The sequence below is a fragment of the Triplophysa rosa genome, linkage group LG2, assembly GCF_024868665.1.
Source record: "Triplophysa rosa linkage group LG2, Trosa_1v2, whole genome shotgun sequence".
Classification (NCBI taxonomy): domain Eukaryota; kingdom Metazoa; phylum Chordata; class Actinopteri; order Cypriniformes; family Nemacheilidae; genus Triplophysa; species Triplophysa rosa.
In genome coordinates, this window is record NC_079891.1 from 13,475,691 (window position 1) to 13,486,524 (window position 10,834).

General features: G+C 38.4%; 1 protein-coding gene across 1 annotated transcript; it reads left to right on the top strand.

Moving 5' to 3' along the window:
- The first annotated feature begins 2,367 nt into the window (after window positions 1-2,367).
- Window positions 2,368-9,833, top strand: hapln1a (hyaluronan and proteoglycan link protein 1a). The gene is made up of 4 exons (XM_057328962.1): window positions 2,368-2,625; window positions 7,410-7,739; window positions 8,582-8,884; window positions 8,974-9,833. Exons 1-4 carry the CDS (start codon window positions 2,556-2,558, stop codon window positions 9,261-9,263), a joined length of 993 nt encoding a protein of 330 aa, XP_057184945.1. The 5' UTR covers window positions 2,368-2,555; the 3' UTR covers window positions 9,264-9,833.
- The last annotated feature ends 1,001 nt before the right edge of the window (window positions 9,834-10,834 follow it).

Consider the following 10,834-nt stretch of genomic DNA (forward strand, 5'->3'; position numbering starts at 1 on the left):
CAAGTGACAAGTTTATGCATGTGACTATGCTGATTTACTAACTTTATTCAGTCATTTATGTTTTCCTACTCCATTGTACGCTGTGTGAGGTTAATCACGTGTATACAGTAACTTTCAGTTTCGTTTTCGATTCCGTCCGCTAAGTCTGTTTACATAAATATATGATAGCGCTGTTGTAATGTAAATTGCTCCACTACGAGTTGTTGTTCATGTGTATGCTGTTATTATATTAGATATATATTTATACTTTATTTTAAAGTATGTTGAGGCTGTGTAATTTCATATACTTATCAATTTCTTATTTCTGTTTATTGTAGAACCACATCTATAAACCCATACCAAAGAACTCAATAAACCCCTTTTGAACCTGACCTTTGATCACCTCTTGTGTTCTGATCAACATACTGAAAGGAAGGCTAGAGATATTAAAACCTCCTTAGAACTACAATCCTTACTCAACTACTATTTAATACAATGGCCGTTTCTCAATTACAAGAACGGACATGTGTTCTCGTGGAGACCGGTCTTGCGAGGCATCCTCGGTAGAACGAACTTGGATGGAAGCGCCGCAGTGACTTCAAGCGGGTTTCGTACGCGCAAGGTTGCATTCGATGCATCCTATCGAGAACACATCCAGGTACTTTCATTCGTTCTCTGTTCTCCTGTTCTTTAGTATTGGAACCGGATTTTGATAGTTAATGATGACATACAGTGAGAACACGAGGACGCAAGACCGCTGAAGAACGCATATTGAGAAATGGCCAGTATTACTTAGATTTTGTTAGATGTTACTGTACATAGAAAGGTAATTTTTTAAGTAATAATACAAATAAACACTACTACTGTTTCTTAGAATTGTGCTCTTGTGTTTTTTTTACTTAATTATTAAATATAATATACAGTAAATATAATTTATTTTAAAATATTGATGTAATCATGAGCTTGTTCTCTGTATTGCCATTCTGCTAGTCAAGTTATTGAATATTTCAACAGTAGAAAAGGCCCTGTTTCTAAACTATCGATATTACACCCTTAAGCAATGGCTTTAATTTCATGAATTAAGCAGTCATAAGCATGCAGACAAATTGCCCAAAATTCTGCCAGGATTGTTTCAGTGAAAGTGTTTTTGTTTGGAACTACACAGTATGCCATGACATCATCTAGGGTAATCATCAATAAGTGCTATAGCCCCAAATACAATTAATACAATTTAATACGTAAGTGCCAACCCATGAAACAAATGAAAATGAGTCATTCCCTCTGATGTGAGATTTCCAGTCAGTCACGCTTTAAACCAAAGACCCTTCCTCATTTTCCATCCTGTGCAAATCAGTCACCAGTATGGTTTTGGCAACCCCTCTCCGCTGTGTACTTTTGTCAGGATGTGGAGCAGAGTACTCGACAGAGCCATTGTGGGAATGGGGTGTGTCTTTCTCACCTAGCATCTGTGAATCACAACAGCTGAGATAACTGTGATGGGGGGCTAAAGAATTCATCTGCCGTGAACAGGTTACTCCCTTTCCTCATTTCCCTGTTAAACTGCTAAGAAAACATCCCTGCTGGACCACACATTGTTCCTCCTCATCTCCATCCCCGATGCCCTTATCTCTCCTGTGATAATGAGAAGATTCTTTTAGAGCCCAGAGATACACGTCCCTGTGGGTGAAGTAGGTTCTAAATTAGACTTGCCTCTGCCTTAATCAAGCATACATGCTTCCATTAAGTAATCTGAGAAAAGAAGTACTTTAGTTGTAGAGATTTTGGGAGAGGAAAAATGAGGAGATGGGGCAGTGGGTGTTTGTTGTATTTGTTAGCCGATCATAAGTCTGCAGGCAGCCTAAACAGTAGTTTGTCAGGCTTTGACGAAGCACAACAGGTACAGTAAAAATCAATTGATAAAAATAAGATGGGTTGTAATCTCTTGCACTAGTCGTTGCAAGGAGATGGCATAAATTTACAAGTTATATATTTTTAATGACTTCAGATTTGGAATCCATGTAAGGTTTCCAAATGGTTCTTTATTTTTCTCATTAAATACACTGAGTGATTGGAGAACTGAATGTTCAAAAAACGAATAATTCCAGTCATAAATGTTCTTTTTATAGACATTGTTAAATTATTGCCTTGCGTGTATATAATCCTTGATAAACACAGTGCAGCCAACACAAAACACACATTGTAGTCTATACATGTCTTTTAAATTTATACAGGGAGCATGACTGGCAGAAAGAGAAACAGATTAACTGTATTTAAATGAGGGAGTCCACACAAAAAAAGTAGGGTCGATGGGCTCCATCTCCCTCTCTAAGGGCAGGGGGAGTGGCCACAATTGGCCAAGGCTTCAATATAAGCCTTTTGTATGAACCTCTGTGAAGCCCAACTTTCTTGTGGCACAACTACTAACACCTTCACCTCTTCATAGAAAACAACGGGAAAATAATTCTTCTTCTGCACTCTCCTTTTTTATTTCTTCATTTAAGTTGTCTTTATTTTTACATATTTTTTAAGTTTGCCTTTCAAGTCAAGAGGCCTTTAGGAAAAGAAACAAAGAGAAGATGATCCCTCTATTTTCCCTGGCATTGGTCTTCTTTGCGATCAGTCTGCAAACATTTGTTGATGCACAAGGTAAGAATCACTGATGATCTTTGGTGCATGAATCAATTTTTGAAATAAATGTGCAAATTATTAAATGTATGTGTATGTGTATATATAAGATAATTGTATATATAACATATATGAATGAAAACACAATAACACAAACTGCACATGGAAAACTGCTTATGACAAAAAAATATTAGTTGGATGAGAAATTATATTTAATGTTTTTTATTTTTGCTATAGATGTAATAATGTAATAATAATAGAATGAGATAAAGCCCTTAACACAATCACAACTACAGCAAATACAGTACACCAGGTTTAGATTGTAATGTTCCACTATAATATACTTCAAGACTCCTCCCACTACACACACAAACACACACACACAAAAAATGTAAACTATCTGACATGGGTCATGTAGCAGCTGACAGTGGGGGGTGTGAGCCATCACTAAATAACACAGCTCTGCAAAACACATGTGCATGCAGATGTAATACCTTATCCTGTATGCATATGCCAGTTCTTCTCACTGGCTGAGGGATGTCAGCAGTTTGATGGTGATGACAGCTTGTGCTGAAAAGCCACACAGTAGACCTTTATGTCCCATGTACAGCTGTATGCTTGAGACTGTGGGGATTGCCAGATCCACTGATTTAACACAGTCCCTTTAGGAACATAAAGGCCATTGAATCTGCATCTGACAGAACCAGAGCAAGATTAACAGCTCCTGACACTGTAAGATTCCCCAAGCTGAACAGAGTCCAAATGACTCCCCCTTTTCCTTCTGAGGTAATGGCCTGTGAAGTCAGTGGATTTGCTTGCACTGGGCTTGGTCTGGGCTGGGGCTGAGGGAGAAGAGGTGGGAAAAGGAGTGAAAGTTTTCTACAGTTTAGAGCTCTTAGCGGTTGCTTGAGACAGATCTTATTTATGGGTGTTCTGTTGAGGGCATAATGAAACCATTAGTCAGGTCTGGTTAAGTTGGGGGGGGTGTTTGAGGAATATAATGGCTTTGTGTGTGATTGGAGAGAGAGAGAGAGCGAGAGAGCGAGAGAGAGACATTTCAATGCATGAGTGACATAGTTTTGAGATGTGTGCAATAACTCACATTTACACTTCATTCTGACATCTGCTTACTCAGCAAAGAGAGGAAGTAGAGTTTAGCCATCAGGGCCATCAGACTAATGGGTGAGAGAGTAATTCCATGTGACACATGCATACACAGATGTGGGGTTCTAATCAGCATATTTGTTTATCTCACACTGAGGACTTTTTGCAACACTTTGGCATTGTAAAGCGCACCAAACCAACAGTTTATAAAGGAGATGCATTCAAAATGCAAACATGTGCATTAAATTACCATTTCTAACCTGTTAATGCAATTTTACAGCAGTAAACTGTTTCAGTTTTCAGCTGTTTAAGAGGACATGATTGTGTAATTATTAATTTTATATTGTCAAGCATTTATACTGTTACTACTCTTTCACTTATTGTTCCCCATCTTTCCACAAAAACTCCTATAGAATAATTTTTTGCAGTTTAATAATTGCTGAATTTATGTAATCTATCATTATCTGTTATTTCTTCTGGGAACAAGACAATTTTAGACATTAAACCTCCAGAGTGCTTCCATTCTGCCTAGTAAACAATATCACTTTATTTGCTCAAGAGCGGGAATAATGGGGGATGGTGTGCCACTGGGATTAGTGAGAAAATGTATGGACAAGTTTGGTTTTTGGGTCGAAATTTGAGAGTCTCAGCTAAATTGATGCAAAATCCCACTGTTTACACTATTACCAAAGTATACTCTGCCACAAAAAATGTGTGTGAACCTTTAGGCCAAAAAAGACAAAGATTATTCTTTTATTGAAACAATTGGTAGCTGCTGTCATCGCTTTAGAGTGTGATTAATGTTTTTATAAATGATTATTCAAATGTCCCCTCTGTAATTTTGGCAGACTGTCTCCTAGTGAGAATCTATTGGGGAAAAAGTAAGATGAAGAGAGTGAGCATGAGTAATGGGCGATTTTTACTTCTGCGTAGGACCTACGCCGTAACCTACGGCGTAGCCTACGCAGAGCCGCGTGCCCTGTGCGTACCCTACGCCGTAGCCTGACGCGCTCCTCTCCAAAAATGTAACAACGCGTCAACTCAACGCGGACCGCAAGCGCTGTGATTGGTCGGTTTGGCAGCATCGTACTTCCTTCTACGCATTTCTGGCGTCTACTTCCGGCAAGTTCAGAGTCCACAAAAGAACAACATGGCGAGCATCGACATTGACCAAGTACTGAGCGTCTGATTGAAGAGGTTCGGAAATGCACGCATCTGTATGACTCCTCGGCGGACTATAAAGACTGTCAGATGGCGGCGAATTCTTGTAGAGAGATTTCCTCTAACGTTGTTTTGGAAGAGTGTCAGCAAAAGACATGAAGAACTTCGCACTTTATAAACACTGTGCACGATCTTTTGCAATTTATTGGCTTTATAGTTTTATTTTTTGTTTTACCTTTTATTGTTACTAGTTTTTTGAAAGTTTTATATTTGTGTTAATATTGCATTGTATACTCATCTATACATAGTTTGCACTTTTAAATATTCTGTTCTTTGTCTCTTTTGCAAATAAAGAACAAAATTGTGACACTTCCAGATCTTGGTTGCATTTCGTTTCATTTTTAACTAAACAATTAATAGGGTGAGTTGTCCATGACAAAATATGATATTATATCAGGGTATCATTTCAATACACAGTTTTGACATCTATGTATGTGCTCTGCGGAGTACACCCCTTTGAAAAGTATACTTTTTTTCAACAATATCTAAATGAACACACATAAAAATCCAAAATGTGGACAAGACTAAGTTTAATATAACATCTGTTTAACTTCTAACATGAAAGTAAGGTTAATAATATAACGGATTACACATTTTTCTGTTTCGATCAGCTCCAACTCCATTAAGATGCGATCAGCCCCCATTGACGTTTGCATACACTAGCATACACACAAAACATCGGCGAAGAAGAGCAAACCCGTGAAAACACAAAGAGCCAACTAGCGTTTCGGCGGTGTAATTGCAGTACGACGCATAGTCTCAACGCAGAACCATAAACGTTCACGACGGCGTCGTCTACGTACGTACGGCGTAGGTCCTACGCACAACCATAAATTGGCCTTAACACTGAAAGGCATCAGATGCATAGTGTGGTGGCTTTTTTAAACTCATCAGCTTTTAATTACTGCTGGCAAAAGATGAATCTCAATTGCTCATGAGCTTTCAACTTGAGCAAATATGAAAAGTACCACAGGTTTAACATTGCTTCTGACCAATAAAACACAGCAGTTCGAGGCATAGGTTAATTTCAAGAACACGTTGGACACTGAGCTACTCAGTAAAAAAGGTTTCGGTTCAGTTCAGTGAGTGATTACAGTGGGCTGAGGACGAGGTAAGGTGAACTGTTTGAAGCAAAAAGTAAAAAGTCTTGAGTGCAAGCTAATGATTCCCACATCAGCTTCAAACATGTGGAAAAGGTTTTCTTAGCTGGAAAGGTTTCCTTGGGGGGAAAGAGTTGCTGTGGTTCAGGCAGAATGTACTGTAGTTACTATAATTCAGTTCAATTACATTTTATTCATATAGCGCTTTTCACAATGTGCATTGTTCCAAAGCAGCTTTACTGGAGAAAATAAAAATAAAAACACAGAAAAGGTCAAATACAGTAGTGCATGGTGTTGTAGAACAAGCAAGATCATTCTAATAAAGCAATGCTAACAGAATTTAACGAACCTTAAAATAATCTAATATCAGCAGTCTCCCACATTCTTTAGCTCAAAATGTACTACTGTATTTCAGACCAAATGTCAGTAGCTTTCTTGACTGAGATTCATATATATGAAATAAATTATATTTGTCCTGGCAAAGAGAATGCACAGAATTGCCAGTATTAATGAATGAAGATGGATGTTTAAATGAGGGCATACTAGATGCTCTCACCATTGTGTAACATTGATACTTTTTTATGTGCTGCCAAAAACATGTATATGTGGTATTTTGCACAACCCCTAAACTATAAATCGGCCTCATTTTACAGGATGGTTCTTAGTAGAAGACTTTTGGTTTCTAGGTTTCGCAAAGTGCTACTTGCTAATTTGGCATAAACAAGCATTTTGGTACACAATTCTGACTTGTGGGTTAAATGATTTGATGAACTGATCAACTGATCAGTACCTGATCTGTAGACAGTTAAAATCTAATCATGTCTGATGTTCAATCTACACTTTGATACAAGACCAGCAGACATCCTGGTTTGGTTTTCCCTAAAATCCACCAAATATTCCATCAAGGATCTGTGATACTGAGAATATACAATTATGATCCTAACCAAAAGAAGACCTAGCAAATATGTGTGTTGTATATGTATTAATGGTAAAAATGGGACAATGTTCGGTAAGCTTTTAGTTAAAAGAGACCCATGATGTGTCTGTGGTCCCACCATGTGTTTGTGTCTGATTCCAGTGAAACTAATTTAATTTCCTTCAGCTGGGATTTTTGTGACACTTTGCCTTATTGCTGTTGAAAGCACAGCGGTGTGAGTCACAGTTTTCACAAAAACCTTGACACACGAATAGCTGTGAAATCAATTCAAAAGCCGGATGCATTGAAAAAATATAACCGCTTGATTGAGTATAATGCCATCTTGTAGAGTAAATATTTATTAAACTGTCTTGTATCCGGTCTTGAATAAACAAATACAGACACGCTGTGTGGTTTCAATACAAAGAAACCTTTATGAGAAATATCCATCTGTTTAATTTCAGGTATCCAATCAAGGATTACAGCCTATGCCAACACAGGTGACAATATCACGCTGCCTTGTCACTTGGACGGCCAGTCCAATTTGTTCGGAAACAGAATCAAGTGGACCAAGCTTGAAGATGACGCTACAGAAACGGATGTGATTATCTCCATGGGCTTCCACAAGAAAACCTACGGAAATTTCCTGAACCGTGTTTACCTGCTGGAAGCGGATGAAAATGATGCAACCTTGGTTATCACTGATTTAGATGTGACAGATTATGGCACATACAGATGTGAGATCATAAATGGCATGAATGACAAAATCATTGAAGTGAACCTCAAAGTGGATGGTAATTTTTTTTGTTCTTGCATGATGTAACATGTTAGTTTTGTAGAAGTGGTTTGTATTTATTTAGCATACACTTTATAAAAATGAAACCTCAACCTCAGTTATGTATCTTTCATAGGCTATGTCTATATTGCTTTTCTGTTATGCAACAGGAACTGACAAAGCTGTTCAAAGCTGCACATTAGGGTTTCAAATGTAAAGACAAACTCTTGTTACTGCAACTTATAATTTGCTCCTCCTCCAGCTAAATCATGTAGTTCCTGCTCTTGGCTAAGACCGCCATTGCAAACTTGGGTCCAGAAAAACGATGGGGATCTTTACACAGAGAAGTGACGTGCATGAGCATGAAAAATAAGGCTGGCATAACTTTTTTAAATAGAACATAGAAAAGCCTGCAAGCTATTTTGTCTTATTTTGAAAACCCATACACTGCGCTAGGAAGCACTGTAAAAAATAATAGTCTTTTATTAATATCATTCCTGTTTATTCGCTGATGCAATCAAAAAATGCTTTCATTGATATTTTGTTGACCTAAGGACAACATTTTTATAAATAAAACCTAAACCCACACCAAACCCCAACCCTAACCATAACTTACCCCTAAAATCAGAGGCAAATTATAAGTGAAAAACAATGGGCTAGAAGCACCTAATCCTGGTTGTAAGTTTAAACTTAAAATAAACTGTAAATTTATTTCTGAAATCTGATTAGTTGATTTAAATATTGTCCCATGGTCAACATGATGTTGGACATCAACCACTTGGCAAAATCAGGATAGCCAAAGCAACGCGATGTTAAACTCAGTTGAACTTTTCCTAAGGGAAAATTCACTTCTTTTCACAGGGGTGGTTTTCCCATACTCCCCCCGTCTGGGGCGTTATAACCTCAATTTTCATGATGCTGAGGCTACATGTCGGGAGCAGGATGCTGTGGTGGCCTCCTTTGAGCAGCTGTATGGGGCTTGGAGAAATGGTCTGGATTGGTGCAATGCTGGCTGGCTTAATGACGGAACCGTGCAGTACCCCATCACCAATCCCAGACAGCCCTGTGGAGGAGTGCAGATTTCAGCTGGACTGAGAAACTATGGTCGGCAGCACAGGTCCAACAGTCGCTTTGATGTGTTTTGTTTCACAGCAGGCCTCAGAGGTTAGTTAAAGATTTAACATTTCTAACTGGTCATCAGAAGTCACTTTTCTATAACTTAAAACTCTTAATTTACCCCTTGTCAATCAAAGGACGCTTTTACTACCTGATCCAACCACATAAGCTGTCCTATGATGAGGCTGTGGCTGCATGCAAGAACAATGGAGCCGAGATCGCAAAGGTGGGCCATATCTACGCTGCCTGGAAGCTGCTGGGATATGATCGCTGCGATGCTGGTTGGCTGGCTGATGGTAGCGTTCGTTACCCCATCTCAAGGCCCAGGAAGAATTGCAGTCCCACTGAGGCTGCGGTTCGCTTTATTGGTTTTCCTGACAAAAAGCAGAAGCTTTATGGTGTTTACTGTTACAAACCTCAGCAGTGAAGTACTGCATCTCATATAAAACCCACCAAAGAGCAGCACATAAACCGTTTTTTGTAACAAAGTATTGAAGGACTTTTTGCATGAACTAGCCATAACTGTGAGACTTATTAGGGATGCTGTAAAGACAGGTTTCATACTGCAGGATTCAATCTAAACTCGTCTTATCTCTTATTACTTTCATATAGTCAATTTATACAACGTACAATACATATGAACAAAAGAATAACAGAAACTGCATTTTTTAAGGTTAGTCAGCTAAAAAAGTTACAGTCAGTCACTTTCAAAAGAATATGAATAAATTAAAAATGAGTTTGTTTTTTGTGACTAATTATTGTGACAGCCATAAAATATTTTAATAATATTCAAATTAAAAGCAGACAAAGAGTTGTTAAAACTTGCCAGAATGAAATGTAAAAGCAAGTCTAAATGGAGCTGACATCTTTCAGTTTTTTAGAAGTAACAATTTTCTTAAATGTTCATTTGTTTTATTCTGTTGCTATATGACAAGACTGTGACTGGTCTTACTTAACTGCTTGAAATATTAAATAAATGTTGAGTGTTACAAGCTTACTTGCATTGTTCTGTTGTAACTCACATTCCTCATTGTCTACTCTCTTTCTGCTATTGTAATATATCCTCACCATTTTGTCTGATTTTTATTTTCTTATTTGTTCATTAAGGTTCATTAATCCTTAGGTCTTGTCATTGATGGTCTTGGTTAAGATAAAATTAAACTACAAACTTCCTTGACAAGTATTTCATTACATACAGTACAGTGGCTGAATTTGACAAACTAATGCTAATGATTCAATGAAATTTGATGTTTGATGGAGATCTAGAAGCATACACAACACTTGCACGAATAGGCAGATGAGAATGTTTCAGATCCCAGTTGTATGCAACATTTTAAGACAGACTTGAGCCTTATAGTTGCTTAAAGGGCCGCTATCCCAGAAAATGCACTTTTAAATGTGTTTCTACCAGAAATTGAGTCACCAGCGTGTGTGCAGAAACACTGTAATTATACAAATCCATCTATTCTTCTTATTGTAATCTCCTTTAAACCACAACAGTGACACAAAACAGGTTGTTGGCGATCCCCTATCAATGTGATGTCAAATTGATTTATGACCACCCATGACCGCTCACAGACTCTGCCTTATGAGCACATAGTTCCACCTTCCACCAGAGACACGCTGTCAGCCATTTCCAGGCAAGAGCAGATGTAGCCAGCGACAAAAATGTCTAAGAAACAACAAAGGTGTGCTGTTGTTGGATGTAAAATGGAACATAAAAGTCTTTGTTCCATCAACGTGGGAGCCGGAGAATTCGACGGGTTCGGAGGCTGGTAGCTCCGGCTCCCGGGGTCATGGAAGGTCGAGCCTGGGCTCGTTGGAAAGGCCGGGAGGAGACCTTTTCTATGAGCCTAGGTTCGTCCCGCGGCGACCTCGGGGGCCGGAGTTATTATTATTATTAACGAACGAATGTCCCATGCGGAACGATGATGACATCGTTCGGGAAGAATTTACTTTTTTCAGAACGACAAACCAACATTCACCGGCCCGGAAAGA

What these genes read in the sequence shown, in the direction of transcription:
- hapln1a (XM_057328962.1), top strand. Translation starts at nt 2,556, where the DNA reads ATGATCCCTCTATTTTCCCTGGCATTGGTCTTCTTTGCGATCAGTCTG. An exon ending in AACATTTGTTGATGCACAAG is followed by an intron (nt 2,626 to 7,409) that starts GTAAGAATCACT and finishes GTTTAATTTCAG; the next exon opens with GTATCCAATCAAGGATTACA. An exon ending in TTTCACAGCAGGCCTCAGAG is followed by an intron (nt 8,885 to 8,973) that starts GTTAGTTAAAGA and finishes TGTCAATCAAAG; the next exon opens with GACGCTTTTACTACCTGATC.